Genomic DNA, 23,161 nt, shown 5'->3' on the forward strand with positions numbered 1-23,161 from the left:
TGATGGAGGAGAGATTTCATAGTCTATATTTGTTGAATTCATTGTTGAGTCCTGAGGGATGTAACATTCCTAATCGAAAGGTGAGGCGCTGTTCCTCCAGTTTGTATTGGGCTTCACTGGAGCATTGCAGCAGACCAAGGACAGACATGTGGCCATGAGAGCAAGGTAGTGAGTTTAAATTGCAAGTGACGGAAAGGTTCGGGTCTTGCTTGCTGACTGAACCTTGTAAAGTGGTCAGCCAGTCTGTGTTTAGTTTCCCCAGTGTAAAGGAGACCGCATTGGAAGCAGATGGATACTTTAGACAAAATTGAAGGAGATGCAAGTAAAACGCTGCTTTACTTGAATGTTTGGGACTTTGGACAGTGAGGAGGGAGGAGATAAAGGGACAGGTGACAGTCATCACATTTCCCCCCCTTAGCTCTGAAGAAGAGCCATACAGACTCTACATTAACTCTGTTTCTCTCCCCACATATGCTACTGGACCTGCTGAATGTTTCTATTTTTATTTCAGGTTTCCTGTATCCAGAGTATTTTGCTGTTATTCTCAATGAGTACTTTGTCTCGGCCTTCACTAAGGAGGGGGATGATGCAAATATTCAAGTTAATGGAGGAATGTGAAATATTAGATACAATAAGTATAATGAGAGAGAAAGCATTGATAAAATCCTGACAGTGCAGAAGGGAGATCTATCGACGCATCGAGTCTGCACCGACCCTCTGGAAGAATTGTCATTCTTGAAGGTGAAAAATCACCTTGGCCAATGGAGTTGTATCCCACATTGTTAAAGGTATCCAGGGAGGAAATAGCAGATGTTCTGAGGATGATTTTCCAATCCTCACTTGATACACGTGAGGTCCAAGAGGATTGGAGGACTACGTTTCTCGTACCATTACTTCAAAAAGGTGTGAGGGATAGGCCAGAAAAATGTAGACTGGTCAGTCTGACTTCAGTGATGGGAAAATTATTGGAATCAATCCTGACAGGTTAAACTCACTTAGAAAGGTTAGGATTAATCAGGGATGGTCCGTACGGATTTGTTCGGGGACGATTGTGTCTTACTAACTTGATACATTTTTTTGAGGAAGTGATGAGGAGGATCAATGAGGGTAGTTTTGAGGATCTTGTCTAGATAGATTTCAGTAAGGCATAGTCCCACGTGGCAGATTGGTCAAAAAAGTGAGATCCCATGAGAAACAGAAGAAGGTGGCAGGTTGGATCCAAAATTGGCTCTGACAGGAAACAGAGTATTGGTCATTAGATGTTTTTGTGAATGGAAAGTAGTTTGCGAATGGAAAGAGGGACTGGTTTAGCTCACAAGGCTAAATCGCTGGCTTATAAAGCAGACCAAGCAGGCCAGCAGCACGGTTCGATTCCCGTACCAGCCTCCCCGGACAGGCGCCGGAATGTGGCGACTAGGGGCTTTTCACAGTAACTTCATTGAAGCCTACTCGTGACAATAAGCGATTTTCATTTTCATTTCCAGTTGTGTTCCACAGGGCTCACTGTTTAGGGCCCTTGCTGTATATATTAATGATTTGGACTTGTGGGAGGCATGATTGGAAAATTTGTGGATGACACAAACATTTGCCATGTAGTTGATAGTGAAGAGGATAGATGTTGACTCCAGAATTATATCAATGATTTTGTTGAGTGGGCGGCAAAGTGGCAAATGGAATTCAATCTGGAAAAGTGTGAGGTAATGTTTTTCAGGAGGGCAAACAGAGCCAGGGACTACATCAATAAACGGGAAGATATTGAGCAGAGTTGAGGAAGTGAGAGACTTTGCAGTACATTTCACATGTCCTTGAAGGTAGCAGGACAGGTTGATAAGGTGGTGAAGTAGGCATATGGAAAGCTTTCCTTTATTGGGTAAGGTATTGAATACAAAAGCAGGGACATATTGATGGAACTATCAACCTCTGGTTAGGCCACAGTGGAATTTTGTGCACAGTTCTGGCCAACATATTACAGGAAGGACATAACTGTTCTGGAGAGAGGGCAGAGGAGATTTACAACAATGTTGTCATGGCTTGAAAATTGCAGCTATGTGGAGAGATTGAATAGATATGGGTTGTTTTTATTAGAGCAGTAGGGGCTAAGGAGTGATGTAATTGAGGTATACAAAATTATGAGGGGCCCTCGACTGGGTAGAAGGGAAAGACTTGTTTTCCCTAGTTGAGGGCTCATTTACCAAGGGGCATAGATTTAAGGTGATTGGTAGAAGGATTAGAGGAAAGCTTTTTCACCCCAGAGGGTTTTGGGCATTTGGAATTAACTGCCTGAATTGACAGTTGAGGCTGAAGCACTCAACCTATTTAAGAGGTACTTTATCTGGAACTCAAGTGCTGTAACCTGTAAGGTTGTGGACCAGGTGCTGGGAAGTGAAATTAAAATGAGCGGCTAGTTTCTTTTTCTCTTTTTTTTTGGCCGGCACAGAAACGAGGATCTAAATGGTCTCTTTCTGCACTGTAACTTTTCTATGTTTCTATGGATGAGGTGATGGAATTGATTGAAAATGGTTTACAGTTTATTGCTAATATAAAATATTCCGTTGGCTGTTCTAAAGAATGTTGAAATTAAAATGTTGCTATGCTCCCGGTTCTCCTGCACATTGGTTTGGAGCTCACGCTGCTGAGAAGATGGGTAATTTGCTTCAAAGCTACTGCTTGCCTGTTTTCATTAGGCCAATGAATGTAATTTGTCCTTTTGTTTTTCTATCTGCCAGAATTAATCTGCTAAATAGGTGTATATTTATGTTAATGTTACAACTTAGTTGTTTTGTTTTAAACGTCATTTAAGTTTTGAAGTTGTAACTGGCAAATAGTGTTTTTTTTCCATGATGGCTGACTCGGATTTCATGTACTTCGTATCTTCTAATGCGCTGCACTACATCACCATTTTCAGTAGAAATTTAAAAAGAATCGTCCACTTCTGCTTAAACAAAGATGGAAGCAGTAATGTATGTATAGCTTTTAATTCAACTTCAGTGCAGTTCCAGTTGCCTTGTTAATGGATTCATTTTCGTTGAAGTACTGTTGTGTGTAAACAATGGATTCTCTGAGAGAAGTACAGCTGGTGAGTTGGCGCAGTAAATTCCCATTGTTTTTTTTTATAATCTTCGTTAAATGCTAGGCACAGTAATTCTGACAGTGCAGTGCCAACCGTTTTTGTTGCTGTGGTTGCTATGGTACGATACACAGCAGCCAGTCAAAACGCAACACACTTCTGAATACTGCAACTTCACTGTGGTGCGGAGGTGTTGCAAAGGTGCCTTGTGTGATTTGAAGTGATTACATTTTTTTTAACATTTTGGTTGCTGACAGAGAATTGAAGATCTTATTAAAGGGAAAGATGTGGTGGATTGTGTCAGCGATTTGATGGAAGCCGTGTTAGAGAAGCAAACGCTGACAGCACTCACTGTCTGGAAACTGCTCATCCGGATGAAAGAGGGTGTGCCAAAGTTGTGCACTCTGCTAGCTGAGCTCCAAAGAGAACCGGAAAGTCTCCAGCTCATTTTATCTGGTGAGACTTTCAATTCGTAATACTAGAATTAGTACTAGATAATTGTTAATGAAATACAATTAATAAAAATAATTCATTTGATGCAAGGGGTAAAGGGTGCTTTTCTATTCTGTTTTAAAAAGAATTAATACCTTTATAATGTGATTAAATGTTATAGTGGTCAATTATTGGTCAGAGTTTTATAAATATTATGTTACGATCTCAGTCCAAAGTTAGATCAAAGAGCTGAACTCCAAAAGTGAGAGTGACAGCCCTTGACATCAAGGCAGCATTTGACCGAGTATGGCATCAAGGAGACTTAACAAAACTGGAGTCAATGGGAATTGGGTAAAACCCTCCACTGGTTGGAATCATACTCAGCACAAAGGAAGATGGTTGTGGTTGTTGAAGATCAACCCCAGGACATTACTGCATAAGTTCCCTTGGCCCAGTCATCTTCAACTGCTTCATTAATGAGCTTCCTTCCATTATAAGGAACTTCCTTCCATTATAAGGTCAGAAGTAGGAATTTTCACTGATTTCAACAATACTCAGCACAATTTGCGATTCCTAAGATACTGAAGCAGTCCCTGCCCATATGCAGCAAGACCTGGACAACATTCAGGCTTAGACTAATAAATGGCAAGTAACACTCACAGTGCCAGTCAATGACTATCTCCAACAAGAGAGATTCTAACCATCTGCCACGGTAGCACAGTGGTTAGCACAGTTTCTTCACAACTCCAGGGTCCCAGGTTCGATTCGCGGCTGGGTCACTGTCTGTGCGGAGTCTGCACGTCCTCCCTGTATCTGCGTGGGTTTCCTCCGGATGCCCCGCTTTCCTCCCACAGTCCAAAGATGTGCAGGTTAGGTGGATTTGCCATGCTAAATTGCTGTTAGTGTCCAAAAATGTTAGGTGGGGTTACTGGGTTACAGGGATAGGGTGGAGGCTTAAGTAGGGTGCTCTTTCCAAGGGCTGGTGCAGACCCGATGGGACTAATGGCCTCCCGCAGAAAAAAAAATTTGGTTGGGGGCAGCAAGGTAGCACAGTGGTTAACACAGTTGCTTCACAGCTCCAGGGTCCCAGGTTAGATTCCCGGCTTGGGTCACTGTCTGTGCGGAGCCTGCATATTCTCCCTGTGTCTGCGTGGGTTTCCTCCGGGTGCTCCCACAGTTCAAAGATGTACAGGTAAGGTGGATTGACCCTTAGTGTCCAAAAACATTGGGTTACGGGGATAGGGTGGCAGCGTAGGCTTAAATGGGGTGCTCTTTCCAAGGGCTGGTGCAGACTCGATGGACCGAATGACCACCTTCTGCACTGTAAATTCTATGATCTACCCTTGTCATTTAATGACATACCATTGCTGAATCCCACCACTCTCACCAGCCTGGGGATTACCATTGATCAGAAACTGAACTGGGCTTACCATATAAATACTGTGGCTACAAGAGCAGATCAGAGGCTGGAAATCTTGTAGCGAATAATTCATTTCCTGAATCTTTAAAACCTGCCCACTACCTACCAGGCATAAGTTACAGATGTGATGGGATACTCTCCACTTGCCTGGATAAGTGCAGCTCCAACAACACTTGAGAAAGCTCATCTAGGACAAAGCAACCTGCTTGATGGGCACCCCCTTGACCTACCACCTTAAATGTTTACTCTCTCCATTGGTGCACAGTGGCAACAGTGTGTACCATGTATGCGATACACTGCAGCAACTCGCCATGGCTCCTTCGACAGCAGCTTTAAAACCCGCAATCTCAACCACCTCGATGAATAAGGACAGTGGAAGCGTGGGAACACCATCACCTGCAACTTCTCCTTCGAGGCGCACACCAACCTGACTTGGAAATATTTTGCCGTTCCTTCACTGTCGCTGGACCATGATCCTGGAATTTCCTAACAGCACTATGGGTGTACCTACACCACATGGACTACAGTGTTTCAAGAAGGCAGCTCATCACCACTCCCTCAAGGGTAATTAGGGATAAGCTATAAATGCTGGCCTATCCAAAAATCAATGAATTTTATTTTTAATTGCGTAGCAATGGGAGTGTATCTATTGCTGCTCATGTTTCAGGAAGTTTTCATGAAGAAGACACAGTCATATTTACTAGAAGGAAATCTTTGACATCCCTTAAACGTCATGGATCAAAATGGACAGGAGAAAAAAAAAACATTATTTGTGAAGTTTTTTGATAAACGACTCCATTATGATGGTTCCACCTCTATATAATTGTGCACGTGGGTGCAACTATGAATTCCACATTATGTCGACCTCCCGCTTCTGCAGATTCCAGCAGTACATTGGGAGCTGATACGATACTCCATAAACCTGTGGTCATTGCCGGAGTTTATGCCGATTGTCACAAGACACCAAAGCCAAGTCGAGAAAGCAGTCTCTTGTGGGTAGTTACAAACTATGATGGTTTGGGTTGGTGTAACCTGTGCTGATCAAGCCACAATAATTCAACAAACCATTCCCGACCATAAAGGCAGTTGGAGTTTCAGAAGAAGTTCTAGATCCCACTGCTTGTGGCCACAATAGAGATGTGTTGAATGAAGGTGCACTCAAATTCAGGCAATAAGTGTTCTCGAGAAAGATGATGATGCTCTCTAACATTGAGATTGTCGATTTTGTTGGTCATTCTGGTATTGAGACTGATATATTTTTTCCTGATTTAAATCTATCCTAGTGAACAGCCATCAGCTTTCCTATTGGGTTTCTTTACATCAGGAGTAATTGCGACTTGTCTTATAGGCCCCTTTTACACAATGTGGTAAATTTGAAAACAGCAGCAGAAGAACTAGATGTAAAATGTTCATGAGGCTTGAATGTGATTTTAAAACTATTCTGTGTGTGTCGATCTTCAGCATGGTGATTTAATTGAGAGTGTGTGTACCTGGCTATAAGTGTGGACTTACATTTTTTTCTGACCTATTCCAGTGAGTGACAAAGAAAGTAAAGCTGTGGATATTTTGAAAAGACATAGACAGTTGATCACCGATGCAATTGATGATATCAGTCCACTACTGGATTGTTTCATGACTGGCGTAGAGAATCTTCCTGCTGAAGCAATAGAGGTGCTTTATTTTAACTTGTTCAATACCTTTACGCACATTTATAGTTTCAACCAACTTTGTAATTCATGTTAGTCGATCTTCTGTGGAATTTGCATGGGGAGTTAAGACCATCCGTCGTCTTCACATGAAGTGGGCTAAGGCAGTGAGGGACAATTTGACCAGGGTCATATATATTCTTGTCTTTTTCTATAATGCTTTATATATGTTTACGTTGTTGAATAACAAAGCTTGCAGTGCTTTAGGAAGTAAAATTGGTTGGAGCAGATTGATATTCTGGAAAATGCAAAACTGAAATGTTCCAGTGTTGCCATTGATGAGAAAGTGTAATTGTAGGCTGACAAGTCTACATAGGCCATTTCCAAAATAATGTGAGCAATGGAGTATGTAACTGGGAACAGTTGATGCAAAAGAGCATCAAGGAAGGTTTTACATTTTGTTAGCTTATTCATACATTATAAATCGAAATATGCATATTCTTTCCAGTTGATTCAATGTTTACCTGTCCTATATTGCATTTACAGTTGATGACTTGCTGTACAGTTGATGACTTGCTGTACAGTTTGTGCCAGTCCAATTTGTCTGAACTTGGTGCATTTAAACAGAAATTTCCTCTGGTAAATTTTTAATATGTAGCTTCATGTACTGAATTGAGGTGGAGTCCTGAATCTCAACAGGGAGTTGCAGTGTTCCATGTTATAGTCGCCTTATAATCATTAGGAAGAAGTAAGTACTGGTATCAAAAGCAAAATTCAACAGATGATATTGCAATTGTGAAATAAAAGCAGAAAGTGCCAGATCAGCCAGCATCTGTGGAGAGAGATAGGAACCCTCAAAGCTAGATATGAGAACATGAGAGATTGGAGCAGAGAGAGACCATACTGCCCAACAAACCAGCTCTGCTGTTCACTATGATTAGGGCTGATCTTGGACTTCAACTCCAATGTTCCGTCCCCACCCCATCTCCCTTAATTCCCCCGAGAGACCCAAAATCTTTTTCACCCAGTCTTAAATATATCCACAACCCTCTCGGGTAGAGAATTTCAAAGGTTCACAACCCTGTGAGTAAAGAAATCTTTCCTCATCCCAGTCCTAAATGATTGGCCCCATTAATGGGGTGAGATGGTGTAGGGTGCGAAGAGTAGCGTGTGGAGCGTAAATATTAGCACATACTGGTTTAATCTATTGACCTGTTTCTGAGCTGCAAATGCCCACAGTAATTCTTGTTTAATATCACAGCTGAAACAGCTTATAAGAAGCAACTGAGCGAAGGTTAACGGGACCGAGAGAAAAAAAAAAGTCTGTGGAGGGCCAAGAGATGATTGAATGATATAAATGTTAATTAGGATAAGTATCTAGTCCTCCGATGTCATTGCAGAAAGAGGCTGATGACTTATTTAGAATTTCAGCTGAAAACCATTGTCTTTTGCATAACATTTGAAAGGAACATTTGGGCAGCATGGTGGTTAGCATCAATGCTTCACAGCTCCAGGGTCCCAGGTTCGATTCCCGGCTGGGTCACTGTCTGTGCGGAGTCTGCACGTCCTCCCCGTGTGTGCGTGGGTTTCCTCCGGGTGCTCCGGTTTCCTCCCACAGTCCAAAGATGTGCGGGTTAGGTGGAGTGGCCAGGCTAAATTGCCTTAGTGTCCTAAAAAATAATGTTAATGTGGGTTGTTGGGTTACTGGTATAGGGTGGATACGTGGACTTGAGTAGGGTGATCATTGCTCGGCACAACATTGAGGGCCGAAGGGCCTGTTCTGTGCTGTACTGTTCTAAACTTCTAAACTGTTGTACATTTTTGACCGTTTTCCTGTCTTAATTTCCCTCCATTTTCCCTCTTCCTTGCTGAAGGTGGAGTTCTTGATGAGGATGAAATTCCTTGTTGTCAGGCTGTTTGGCCATATGTCCATCTCAGCTGAAACCTTGCTTATACAACTTATCTCACATTTTATCACAGCACGGTGGTTAGCACTGCCACTCACAGCACCAGGGATCCGGGTTCAATTCCGGCCTTGGGTCACTGTCTGTGCTGAGTCGGCATGTTCTCCCCGTGTCTGCGTGAGTTTGCTCCGGGTGCTCTGGTTTCCTCCCGCAAGTCCAGAAATTCATGCTTGTTCGGTAATTTGGACATTTTGGATTCTCCCTCAGTGGACCGAACAGGCGCTGGAATGTGGCGATGAGGGGATTTTCACAGTAGCTTCACTGCAGTGTGCAGTGTTAATGTAAGCCTGCTTGTGACAATAAAGATTATTATTATTCTGCACTGTAGGGATTCTACGATTAACTAATACTAATTATTTTTTCCACAATTTAACCCATAATTATATAATTTAACCCCTAGTTCTGCAAGGACAGAATTTAACAGGAGTTATATCATTTAAACCATAATTATGTAACTTAACCTGAGCCTATATAATGTAACTCTTAGTTATGCAGATTCATCTGTCATTTTGCCATTGGTTATTTAGGTATGTGTAATATTGTAAGGTTATTGGAATCTTCATGGCTCTGCATGATTTGTAGCTATTTTTAAATCCTATGTTGCTTTTCTTCATATCCCAAACATCACCACATGGTGGAATGGAAAATTGGAGCAAAACTTAAAGAAATAGAAATAGATCTCCGTATCATGACCTTTTCACCAGCGAAGCAACTCTTTGCAATACCCCATTCCTGTATGAACAGAATGAAGCAAGGGGGTAAACGCACACAGGAAAATGTACTGATGGTTAAGTGACAAGGGATAAGAAGAAATTAGATGTATTATGAAAAATAAAGGATGTGTAGGAGTGTGAAAGTAGCAAAAGAGGTACTGATAAATAGGAAAGTTAACAACACGGGGATGGCATAGGAACTGAAAAGCAGAACAACATCAAAGTTGCAGACTATCCTACCTGCACCGCTGCTCCCTTCCCCTGTTCTGGAAGTGTCCATATCAACTGTCAGTGGGAAATGAGAACTATAGTTCATGTCTGTAAGTTGTTCAAAGGAGCTGCAATGTACCCAGTAAAGAGATGAGCTGCTTGTGCTATTTTAACCCCCTCTCTTCCTCCTTTCCCTCATTCTGCTCACCTTTAATGTTTCGTCATTTGTAAGACTCTCAAAAGTCAATCTAGGTTCTTTCAATAAAACTGCTTCAGCTGACCGTCTTTGCTATTTTAAACTTTGGTCTCACTTTCCCATGAGAATGCATTCATTGCCCTTAAATCTCATACTTTAAAAAAAAAAGTTTTGACTCTTATACCACTTGTGTACTTCGCTTTATGGCTTTTGTATTAGGGCTTCACATTATTTATGATTTAAATTTCTCTATAATAAAAGAGAATTTAGCCCCAAATATAAACATATTTTGGTGAAGAGAGTTACATAGATGAGAGACTTGTTCACAAACAAATTTCATCTTTAGGTGGATGTAAAAGATCCCATATCACTATTTGAAATGAAATGAAAATTGCTTATTGTCACGAGTAGGCTTCAAATGAAGTTACTGTGAAAAGCCCCTAGTCGCCACATTCCGGCGCCTGTTCGGGGAGGCTGTTACGGGAATCTAACCGTGCTGCTGGCCTGCTTGGTTTGCTTTCAAAGCCAGCGATTTAGCCCTGTGCTAAACAGCCCCTATTTGAAGACAGTAAGAAGTCTTACAACACCAGATTAAAGTCCAACAGTTTGGTTCAAATCACTAGCTTTCGGAGCACTGCTCCTTCCTCAGGTGAATGAAGAGGTATGTTCCAGAAACATATATATATATATATATATATAATATAGACAAAGTCAAAGGAGCAAGACAATGCTTTGAATGTGAGCATTTGCAGGTAATTAAGTCTTTACAGATCCAGAGATAGGGGTAACTCCAGGTTAAAGAGATGTGAATTGTCTCAAGCCAGGACAGTTGGCTTGTCCAGGCCAGGGAAATTCAGAGTGTTCAGTGTTTCATACTTAAAGCCCCATTCTGCTCTATACTGCCTGTGGCTTAAAAGGGATCTCTTATGGCTGTTGTCATTTTAGTTGCATTATTATCACTGTTCTGCCACTGTTGAATATAGCCAAAGTTTGGACACTTTTGCTAGAGCTCTTCAAGTAAAAGTTTACATAGAACATAGAACAGTACAGCACAGAACAGGCCCTTCAGCCCTCGATGTTGTGCCGAGCAATGATCACCCTACTTAAACCCACGTAACCCGTATACCCGTAACCCAACAATCCCCCCATTAACCTTACACTACGGGCAATTTAGCATGGCCAATCCACCTAACCCACATACTTACATATGTTGGCATATGCCTATAGCATTGGTCACAGAATGTGTTTTATTAAAGTCAAAAGGCATACATTCTGCAGAGTGCTTGTAATATCAATTATTTTACCCTGTATATTTGATCCTTTTATTAAAATGTATATCATGTGGATGAACTTATATTGTGCAATATTGCAATACAAATACATGAAGTAAAATGTATTCTTCAACTATTTGGGCGTTGGTTAGCTCAGTTGGCTGGACGGCTAGTTTGTGATGTGGAGTGGATGTCGACAGGGCGTTTTAATTCCCGTACTGGCTGAGGTTGTTGATGAAGGCCTCATTTTCCCAATCTTGCCCCTTTGCCTGAGGTTCCGTGACCCTCAGATTAAATCACGACCAGTCAGTTCTTAGAGGGAGAGCAGTCTCTGGGACTGTGGGGACATTCACACTTACACTTTTTTCTCCACTATTTAAACAGGTGGCTGCAGTGCTATAATAGAAGGCAGGTACGTCCTCCCCATGCACTGCTGGAGGGAGCAGTCATGGTCATGAATGAGGAGAGGTTGTGAGGTGGGAAATGGCCACTTGTAGTGAAGTCTCCCTCTGAGAGTCTGTAGTTTTGTGGCAACAAAGTTGCTCCTCATGTGACCTTTACCCAGTCTTAGTTCTCTGTGTGAGGCAGCAGTGTCTATTTTTATTGGTTGTGATTAATAGAACATGAACATAACTGCAGAGATTACGAGGATAGTTGGATGACGTGGGGGTGCGGGTTGCTTGGGTATGTGCAAGGTGCTTTTGGAAGAATTACGAAAACTCTTAACGAGATAGATTCTCCTTGCTCTGACTCATCCGGACCACTTGCTTCACCCTCCCTGCCGTTCCTGCCCTGTTCTGCCTCACTCTATCCATAGAATTGACTCGTCCAGTGTTGTGGCCACGGAAAACTATTGGATTTCCAAAGGGGATTGGAATGGTTGACTCCAAGATAAGAGTTCAAGATCATCAGCAACATGCATTGCCAACTTGGCAGTAGTAAAGAACTTGCTAGCTACAAGTGCTCAGTACCCGTAGAAAGCCACCTGCTAATGTGTTCCCAACCAACCTGGGGACTACTCCTTTGAAGAAAAACCAAGATTTGACCCAAAGTAAATCTCTTTCATACAATGGCATTGAAACATTGATATGGAAACACCATTCCGTGTGATTTTACCTCCTTTAAATTTGGTTGGTAAAATTCCAAATGTTACAAAGATTGATTTCTGTTAGTTTGATGTGATTTTGCAAAATGCATTTGGGAGGGTCTCTGCCATTATAGGGAGAGGAAGAGAAAGCATGGCAGATTGTTTATTCACATGAATAAGGAATAGGGCAGCAAAGAAAGTAACTATACGTAGTATATTGACACAGAGGCTATGGTAATGATATCCACTATCCAGGGCAGCACAGTAGCACAGTGGTTAGCACAGTTACGTCACAGCTCCAGGGTCCCAGGTTTGATTCCCCGCTGAGTCACTGTCTGTCTGGAGTCTGCACGTTCTCCCCATATCTGCGTGTGTTTCCTTTGGGTACTCCGGTTTCCTCCCACAGTCCAAAGATGTGCAGGTTAGGTGGGTTGGCCATTCTAAATTGCCCTTAGTGTCCAAAAAGGTTAGGTGCAGTTACTGGGTTAGGGGGATAGGGTGGAGGCATGGGGCTTAAGTAGGGTGCTCTTTCCAAGGGCCGGTGTCGACTCGATGGGCTGAATGTCCTCCTGCACTGTAAATTCTATGGTCTATGGTCACTACATATCGACTATGTAATAAGTATCGACTCCTTTATGCAATCTAATGGGTGAAAAATAACAGGTCAATATTTATATTTTATAATATTCCTGACTGGTTGTAAGAGTCCTGAATCTGGTTGTGAAGGCGTATCTGGAGCTCCTGGTTTAGTGAGCTTGAATAGATATGAGGAAACTTACCTGATCAGTAATTATTCAAGGGATGTGACTTGTTCAGTATAGACTAGGATAATTACTAACATGTAGAATTTAACATTGCCCTAAAGAGGCTCCTCTTATAAATTCTATTGTATCATTTGGATGGTTTATATTTCTTCCTACTGTCAGATTTTGAAGAGCTGCTGTTACAAGGAGAGTGCTGGTCAGTCATTAGAAAGCATTCTGGGTAAAATTCTAGAAGAGCGACTCATTCCTGCCCTGGCGTTCTGTAGACTCTTGCATATGATCAGTGAGTCCCATCCGTCCCTTGAATTGGTAATAAAGGCGATGGAGCATGCAGGTAACCGTTCAATGAAGGGTTTACATATATAGTTTATGGGCATGAGTGCAAGTAGCATTTTAAAGTTTTGACCTCTGGTATTAGAACACTAATATTCTGATCCTTTGGCAGTCCATTTGCTTGCTTCGCACAGCTACATAGAATAATTCCAGGTTCAAGCTGATTCAAGTTAATTTTCAGGTGCTCCTATTATTTCTGGCTGTTGCTTGCACTCCTTTACAAAGCTGGGATGCTGATGTGTGGAAACTTTCCTGATTTTTTGTTGTATGTCAGTCTGATTACTTCTGGACAAAACAGCTGGACTGCTTCCTTACTTTTCCTAATCCCCTCCTTGTGATTCCAGCAAACCTCCCAGTTTTTGACCCGCGTTGCTTCATGTAGTGAACTGCTAAATGTTTAAACACGAGCATTCGCCAAAGTTGTTGCTGATTCACAAAGCTGAGTATTTACAATATATTTCTTAGCGATAACCAATGAAGCTATCCGTGAAGTTTTGATAGTACGAAACAGCCAACCTTGTAAACTGAATTCACACACTGAAAAGACTAAAGGAGTTACAGTTAAGAAGGTGCAAGTGAACTTCCCCATTACCTTGCCTGGAAAAAGTGCTCCCGTGCAAGCCCATTGGACTGATGTTCCCTCAGCACTAACCTCTGACAGAGAGATGGAATAGTCTTTTGCAGATATAAAACCCACTTTGCAGGAGGAAAGCACTAGTTCACAATGCACCACCTACTAAATTTAGTGAAATGATAGACAGCTGAAAAATTATATAACTGTCCAACAATCAAAGCTTTAAAATTAAGTACAGAATTCAAATATTTTAGGATGTGATTTAAACACAATGTGTATGTGATTATTCATTGATATAACAGAGAAACTTCCTTGGTTATCACTGAGGGATATGCATGCCTGTAGAATAGAGCAGGTGTCACTCTTCAGTTAATGTAGCTTATCAGGATGAAGAGCAAAACAGCTAGTTTGGAGAGATGAACGTCTGCTTTTTGTCTGCTATACCAATCTGAAGTTTTCCAATTCCTGTACCAAGCTCCAAATAAGCTCTTAAATTTAGTGCCAAATTTAGTTGTGTGCAATGAACGCATGCCCATTTGCAGCTGAGCGGAGAGGTTTTCAATTATTTCAACTAGTAGAAAGCAAAGCTTTTCATTTATCATATTTATCAGGAAATGGTGGAAAAACTCGAGAGTTAATGTTTCAGAAGTTCTGATGACCTGAAACATTAACTCTGTTTCTCTCCTCCACATATACTGCCAGACCTGCTGAATATTTCCAGCATTTTCTGTTTTGATTTCACATTTTCAACATCGGGAGTGTTTTGCTTTATGTTGAAGCTTTTTGTTTCATTGCATTGGACAGGAGTAATCCCAAATTCCAGAGGTGAAAAAGGACCTTTATCTGTTAAACTCTGCTCCCTAATCCATAACCTGAAACCTGCAGCAACTATTTATTAAAACTAAATAGTTAACCAAGCTATAGCTGGAAGTTTAAGCTTATAGATCTCTAAAGTTTGCATGTTGTATATTTTTAGATGTATTTTGAAAATGGGCATTCTTTTTACAAATCTGTTTTACGATATTCAGGCTGAACAATTTATGGAATTTTTATTGGAAATGTAAATTCTGAAGCTTGTGAATGGAATTCTCTAACTTTTTCAGGATTAATGAAAGAATCAGTGAGTGACATGGAAGAGGATCAGAAGGAAGACCCAATGGATCAGGAAGAGAGAAGCGAAGATGATGCAGAGCAACCAGAGGGTGCTGGCCTTGTCCGAGAGGGTGATGGCGAACCAATCGCAGATCAGAAGAAAGTGAAATGCAAACCTGGAGCCAAGCAGACCTTTACCTGCAGTGCATGTGGCAAGACTTTTACATTTAAATGTCGCCTCGAGCTGCACCTCACGCGGTGCCGCAGCATCGGTCACGTTAAAGTAGCTAGCTGTGAGGAATGTGGCGAGACCAGGACATCCCAGAAGGATCTAGAAAAGCACAGAGTAGAAGAGCACGACGCACCAAAGGGAAAGAAGAGGCGGTTGCCTGTGACTTGTGACATCTGCGGGAAATCCTTTGCTCATCAGTCAGGTCAGAATGCAGCTTGTGGGATTATTTTATACAGTTGGTTGGATCAGCAGTGACAAATAGTTAGAGAGGAACCTCAAGCTTTTGAAAGCTGAAGGTCCAATGGAATGGAAGAAAATAAACTGGTCAAATATTGAATGCTTATTATGAGAAGTATTCATTTGGTGAGGATGTGACTGCCTAATACCTGCAGTACACCCAAAATCTCAAAGAGGACTTAGTGTGACATGGGTTTAAATTAGGGAAACATAGACCAAACAAATCACCTGGTCCTGACGATGTATATCCCAGAGTGCAGAAGGAGACTTGAGGAGGAGGCGTGTGGGAGACTGGTTTCCGGCAGGAATTGTTAGCACCTGATGGGGGGCTGCAGCACTGGAACTACGCAAATGCAGCAGTGATATTGACAGATCTATGAAACTGAGCTGTCAACCACAGGCCCAATATCTGAAAGTTCAACAGCCTTAGAACTCCCACTGGCTAAGTAAACTTCAAACTATTCCCTACATTGGTACACACCTCTTCACTGATACCAGTTGTAGAGATATAGCATGCAAGAAACTTTGAAACCTGGCTTTTCAATATACTTCTGCCATGTTTGGCTGTTTGTAAACTGAATTGTATTTATTCGCATCACTCATCCCTCCTTCATATCAGGTCAGATCCGGAAGGGTTGACAGTTCCCTGCCCTGAGAACTTGTGTAACAAACCTGTCATCAGCACCCACTGAACAATCACCGATTCACTTAACTGGTGCCCACCCAATAATCACCAGACATTTCAAATTCAGTTTCACACTTGCTGTGGTGGGATTTGAACTCTTAGATGTTTGTCACTAATCTACTATACCTTTCAGAAAAACAGTCCGCTTAGAGTTTCAAACACACTTTCCATTATCTAATGACCTATGCACCCTCCTCAATGCATACAATGAGTTTGTCTTAGCCTGTAGCCTGCTTTGTGTTATATTTAATATTTATACCTATATCTTCTCTGCAGGAATGCAATATCATAAACGCACTGATCACTTCGATGAGAAACCTTTCTCTTGTAATGAGTGTGGGGCAAAATTGCAGCAAATTCCACCCTCAAGAATCACATGAGGCTCCACACTGGAGAGAAACCATTCTTCTGCAAACATTGTGATATGACGTTCATGCAGGCTGCTGCGCTAGCCTATCACATGAAGAAAAAGCACTCGGAAGGTGTGAAATATATCACTTCACTGTAAAGTTGTCATCTTGAAAACGTTCACATTGTTGACTTTTCATGCTGCGATGGTGTATGTGAAAACTCTGTCTGTGGTTTTCCAATTTGGAACCAGCTCTGCTGTTTCTCAGCAGCACTAAGAGCCAAAAGCCTTCCATTGGCAAGAAGGGGAAATCATACAAAGGCCACTCTGGAGAAGTGCGGGACTCTTGTATGATTTCGAGTAGATGAGGCAGGAATTGACCACAAGACCTATTAATGGATAAAAATGGGATAAACAAAGAAATGAAATGAAAATCACTCATTGTCACAAGTAGGCTTAAATGAAGTTACTGCGAAAAGCCCCTAGTCACCACATTCAGCGCCTGTTCAGGGAGGCTGGTACGGGAATTAAACCGTGCTGCTGGCCTGCTTGGTCTGTTTAAAAGCCAGCGATTTAGCCCTGTGCTAAAGGTCCAATGAATTGGGTCCATGAAAGTAATTCGTACAATAGAAGTTCATGAAGTGTAAAACTCTACATGTAAACAATAAACAATCTTCTAAGCAAGAATGGATAGTTAAAAACTAAAAGAAAGATATTTTATGGAGGTAAAGAACAATAGAGATCTCGTGCCTAGGAGTAATCTGAAGAGCAGCAAAGGGGTATAAAGGAAGGAGTAAGATCTGCAAAAAGGACGATCCATCCCTGCATTTCCCTGAGGTCCCCAATAGTACAGGCCAATCCTTCATATGGCATCGTGGATGAAGGCACTGGATGCTACAAAGGCTACAAGCCCTAACAAGATTCTGACAAAAGTACTGGAGACTTGTTCTCCAAAATTAGTCTCGCTCTTTACCAAACTGTTACATCAGTAAAAACAATGGTATTTACCCGACAATGGGGAAAGTTGACCTATCCACAAAAAGCAGGACAAATCCAATCCAGCTGATACCAATCTCTTGATCTCCTCTTGATCATTAGCAAAGTGATGGAAGGTGTACTTGATAGTGCTGCCAACAACAATGCAATAACCTGTTTACTGGCTCTCATTTTGGGTTCGGCCAGGACCACTCGGCTCCTGATCTCATTACAACTTGGATTCAAACACGGACAAAAAAGCTGAACACCAGAGGCGAGATGAGAGTGACTGCCCTTGACATCAAGGCAGAATTTGACCGAAAGCGGCATTAAGGAACCCAAACAAAACTATGGACAATGGAGACAAAACTGGAGACAACTCCGTCGGTGGGGGAAATGCCGAAGACAAAGAAAGACTTGTCATTTTAGCGACAAATCATCTCGGATGCAGGACATTGCAGTAGATATTTGTCAGAAGAGTCCAAGGCCCAACCTTCCTTGACCGCTTCATCAGTGACCCTCCCTCCACCATTAATATATTGATTATTGGCGAGTGTAGATGTAGAAAGGGAACTGGACATCCTTGTACACCAATGAAAATGGAAAAGCAGGTGCAATAAGGAATTAGGAAGGTAAATGGTATGTAGGCCTTGATTGTAAGAGGATTTGAGTAGGGTTGTATTACTGCAGTTATACAGGGCCTTGATGAGACCACATCTGGAGTTTTGCATGCAGTTTTGGTCTTCCTACCTAAAAAAGGATATACTTGCCATTGAGGAAGTGCATCGGAGATTCACTAGGCTGATACCGGGGTTGCCAGGGCTGCCCTATGAAGAGAGATTGGTTCAGCTGGGCCTGTATTCACCAAAGTTTAGAAGGATGAGACACGGCCTGATTGAAATGTATAAAACTCTTAAAAGGTCTGGACAGACTAAATGCAGGCAGGATGTTTTTCCTGATGGAAGATTCTAGAACCAGGGGACACAGTATCAAGGTACGGGGTAGACCATTTAGGACTGAGATGAGGAAAAATGTCTTCACGCAAAGGATAGTGAACCTGTGGAATTCTTTCCTACTGAAGCTGTGGAGGTCAAGTCGCTGAATGTCCAAGAAAGAGAAAGATAATATGTTTTAGATTTTAATCCTATCAAAGAGTATGGGGCAAAAGCGGGGATATGGCATTGAGTTAGAGGATCAACCATGAGCATAATGAATGACGGAGCAGGCTCAAAAGGCAGAAAGGCCTACTCCTAGCTCCTATCTTTCTATTGAGGTCAGAAGTGGAAATGTTCACTGATGATGTCCATCATCTACAAGACACAAGTCAGGAGTGTGATGGAATACTCTCCACTTGCCTGGATGAGTGCAACTCCGACAACATTTGAAACTCTCCACCATCCAGGACAAAGCAGCTCATTTAATTGGCACCCCATCCGCCAACTTAAATATTCACTCCCTCCACCACCGATGCACAGTGGCAGCCATGTGTACCATCAAAAGATGCACTGCAGCAACTCACCAAGGCTCCTTCAGCAACCTCTATTTCTTTGAAGGGCAAGACCAGCAAACACATGGGAACATCACCACCTACAAACTCCCCTCCAAGCCCTAATCCATCCTGACCTGGGACTATATCACTGTCACGGAGCTCCTGGAGCTCCCTCCCCAGCTGCAGTGCGGTTATACCTACACAGCATGGGCTACAGCAGTTCTAGAAGATAACACCATCACCTTCCCGAGGGCATTAGGGATGAGTAACAACAGCCAGATAGATTTTTTACAAATTATGTCGAACAAATTTAATTGATATTTTCAAAGAGTAACTAACGTGGCGAATACAAAGTATCGATAAGATGATTTCCAGAAGACCTTTAACAAGCACCCATAGAAGTGACTAACAAAAATAAGGGTATATAGAATGAGAGACACATTTTTGGCATAGATTAGAAATTTACATGGAGGCAGAGCAGAATAGGAGACAGTGGGGGGAAAGGGGGAGGGGGGGGATGTACTCAAATTGGCAAGATATGACTAATGGTAGCCCCAGGAATCGCTGCTGAGGCCTCAGCTTTTCACTATATTCATTAATCTAGCTATGAAGAAAGGTGGAGTAGATTAGGATTGTTTTCGTTGGAAAGACGGAGGTTGAGGGGGGACCTGATTGAGGTCTACAAAATTATGAGAGGTATGGACAGGGTGGACAGCAACAGGCTTTTCCCAAGAGTGGGGGTGTCAGTTACAAGGGGTCACGATTTCAAGGTGAGAGGGGGAAAGTTTAAGGGAGATGTGCGTGGAAAGTTTTTTACGCAGAGGGTGGTGGGTGCCTGGAACGCTTTACCAGCGGCTGTGGTAGAGACGGGCACGATAGCTCATTTAAGAAGCATCTAGACAGGTATATGAATGGGCGGGAACAGAGGGAAGTAGATCCTTGGAAAATAGGCAACAGGTTTAGATAAAGGACCTGGATCGGCGCAGGCTGGGAGGGCCGAAGGGCCTGTTCCTGTGCTGTAATTTTCTTTGTTCTTAATGACTTTGATAAAATAATAGATTTTCGGGTTTACTCATTTTTTTTCATAGGATGTAGACCTCACTGACAGTGCCAGCATTTGCTGTTTATCCCTAATTACCCTGGAACTGTGTGGCTTGGTTGGCTATTTCAGAGAGCAGTTCAGAGTCAACCAATTGCTATGGGTGTGGCGCTGCATGAAAATGAAAAATGAAAATCACTTTATTGTCACGATTAGGCTTCAATGAAGTTACTGTGAAAAGCCCCTAGTCGCCACATTCCGGCGCCTGTTCGGGGAGGCTATTACAGGAATTGAACAGTGCTGCTGGCTTGCCTTGGTCTGCTTTCTTGTAGGCCAGACCGGGTAAGGACGGCAAATTTCCTTCCCTAAGGACATCAGTGAACCAAAGAGAAAATGCTGGGAAAATATCAGCAGGTCTGGCAGCATCTGTAGGGGTGAGAAAAGAGCTAAACGTTTCGAGTTCTGATAGGAGCAGCAAGTTTCAGTGGAAACTCTGATAGATTAAGTGATTGGGCAAAACTGTGGAGTTGGAGTTCACTGAGTCAAAGTTTGAAGTCTTCCATTTTGGAACTACAAAAGGGTAGATCAAATTTTCTAAATGGTAAGCTGGGAATTGCGAATGAGCAGAAAAGAGAGACTTGGTGGTCACTTAAAACCAGTGGACAGGTACAAAAAATAATTTAAATGCCTGAGAGAATATTTGGTCTCTATTCCTAAACGATTGGATTTATGTTACGTCTGTACAGTGCTCTGATGAGGGCGAGCATTCAGTTCTGAGCATTGCAGCTCAGGAAGGATATGTTGCCCCTCGGTCAGGTGCAGCATAGATGGAGCAGGATAATACCTGGGCTAAATTGTGAGGACAGGTTGCATAGACTATGCCCCCATTTCCTCAACTATGGAGGAGATTAAGAGGGTGATCGAATTGAGGTGTTCAGGATGGTACATAATTTAGTAGTGTAGGTATTTTACCTGAAAAATCCAGAACCGTAACCTTAAAATTAGAAATAATGCTGTCTAGGGTTGATATTAAGAAGCTCTGCTTCTTGAAGGGTTCTAGAAATCTGAACCCTGTTTTCTGAGAAATCTGAACCTCCGTTCCAAAGAAAGCCTAAAACAAATGACTGCAAAATGCTGCAATCTGGAAAGAAAAATACTGGACAATTGCAGCAGGCCTGACAGCATCTGTGGAGAGAGAAGGGAACAATCATTTTGAATCAATGACTCTTTGTCAGGCTTTGGCCAACTTTGACCAGGACTCATGCAGATACTAAACATTAGCTCCCTTCTGTCAGCACAGATGCTGTCAGACCTGCTGCGATCGCCCAGTATTTTTTGTTTTTGTTCTCCAGAAAGCTGTTGAGGCCAGAAATCAGGTGAAAATTTCAAAACTGAAGTTGATCTATTTTTGTTAAGTTGTGGTATTAAGATTTCCTGAATCAAGGCGGATAGATGGATTTAAGTATGGATCAGCCATGATTTGATTGAGTGGCAGGTTCAAAGGTCTGAATGTCTATTCCTCTCCAACATTCTGTTATGTGGGTTGTTATGATTTGATATAATATAATTCATGTAAATCTTTTGGAGCAAATTAATTTTTGTGGTTCTAGTTTGATGTGTTTTTGACTCCAGAGGACCCGGGTGATGCCTTAAGTAAATGGGTACGTATCCTACCAGGGCAGCTTGTGGAACTATGTTGAGTTAATAAGTGCAATTGAAAGATAGTTTCGTGGTCACCATTACTGGGATGATCATCGATTGTTGTAAAACCCATCTGGTTCACTAATGGCCTTGGGGAAGGAAATCTGCCGCCATTATCCAGTCTGGCCTATATGTGACTCCTGATCAACAGCAATGTGGTTGATTTTTAACTGCCCTCTTAAACAGCCTAGCAAGCCACTCCGTTCAAGAGCAATTAGAGATAAGCAGCCAGTGGATGGCCTTGCCAGCCTCATACATATCCATGAAAGACTAAAGAAAAAAAACTGTTTGGAATGATTATGGTCTGGAATCTATGTCATGGCTTTATCAGCCCCTTAATCTCCTGAACCTTTTACAATTGCACAGGGAAAATGTACGGCTGTCAGTACTGTGAAGCAGTGTTTGCCCAATCAATTGAGTTGACGCGCCATGTACGGACCCATACAGGAGATAAGCCATATGTCTGCCGGGAATGTGGCAAAGGATTCAGTCAGGCCAATGGCCTCTCCATGCACCTACGTTCATTTCACAGTGAGTACTCCGAACCAACGTTGTTTGAAAACTGCTTTGTTTTTTGTGTGTCATTTTAAGCAGTGACACAATATATCAGGAGTGACTATTGTGTCTTCACATTGTGTGAAATCTAATGCAAGGTAGCAACCTTGAGGATATGCCATATAGAGTTGATGAAGGGGAGCCACTGGATGTGGTATATTTGGACTTTCATAAAGCTTTTGACAAAGTCCCGCATAAGAAATCAGCGTGTAAATTTACTTTTCCCAAATAAGGGGCAATTTAGCGTGGCCAATCTACCTACCCTGCACATCTTTGGGTTGTGGGGGTGAAACCCATGCAAACACGGGGAGAATGTGCAAATTCCACATGGACAGTGACCCAGAGCCGGGATCAAACCTGGGACCATGGCGCCATGAGACAGCAGTGCTAAGCGCTGCATCACCGTGCTGCCCTGCCTGTAAAATGAATGGAATTAGGTGTAGTGTATTGAGTTGGCAGGAAACAAAGAGTAGGAATTAATGGGTCTGTTTCAAAGTGGCAGGCAGTGATTAGTGGGGTACCGCAGAGATCAGTGTTAGGATCCTAGCTAGTCACAATATACATGATTTAGATGAGGGAACAAAATGTAATATCTCCAAATTTGCAGCTGACACCAAGTTGGGTGGGAGGGTGAGCTGTGAGAAGGATGTAGAGATTCTTCAGTGTGGGTTGAACAAGTTGAGTGAGTAGGCGAATGAATGATAGATGCAGTATGATTTGGATAAATACGAACTTTTTGGTCGCAAAAACGAGAAGGCAGACTATTATCTGAATGGCTATAAATTAGGAGAGGGAAGTGCAACGAGGCCTGGGTGTACAGCAGTCACTGAAAGTAAGCAGGGAGGTGAAGAAGGCAAATGGTATGCTGGCTGACATTGCGAGAGGATTCGAGTACAGGAGCAGGGATATCTTGCTGCAATTATACAGGGCCTTGGTGAGGCCACACCTGGAACCTTGTGTGCAATTTTGGCCTCCTTATCTGAGGACGCATGTTCTTGCTCTAGACGGAGTGCAGAGAAGGTTTACCAGACTGATTCCTGGGATGGCAGGACTGATGTATAAGCAGAGATTAAATTGGTTAGGATTGTATTCACTGGAATTCAGAAGCATGAGGAAGGAATCTCATCGAA

At 42.3% G+C, this 23,161-nt stretch overlaps 1 protein-coding gene across 1 annotated transcript in view; it reads left to right on the forward strand.

The window, feature by feature from the left end:
• The window catches only part of zbtb40 (zinc finger and BTB domain containing 40), a 105,082-nt gene that overhangs the window by 35,397 nt on the left and 46,524 nt on the right, over nt 1–23,161 (forward strand). Inside the window, 7 exon segments of the mRNA XM_038773574.1 lie at nt 3,325–3,523; nt 6,454–6,590; nt 12,933–13,104; nt 14,781–15,203; nt 16,200–16,268; nt 16,271–16,405; nt 21,843–22,007. Coding sequence (XP_038629502.1) covers nt 3,325–3,523; nt 6,454–6,590; nt 12,933–13,104; nt 14,781–15,203; nt 16,200–16,268; nt 16,271–16,405; nt 21,843–22,007 — 1,300 coding nt within the window.

This window comes from Scyliorhinus canicula, chromosome 16 (genome assembly GCF_902713615.1).
Source record: "Scyliorhinus canicula chromosome 16, sScyCan1.1, whole genome shotgun sequence".
Taxonomy (NCBI): Eukaryota; Metazoa; Chordata; class Chondrichthyes; order Carcharhiniformes; family Scyliorhinidae; genus Scyliorhinus; species Scyliorhinus canicula.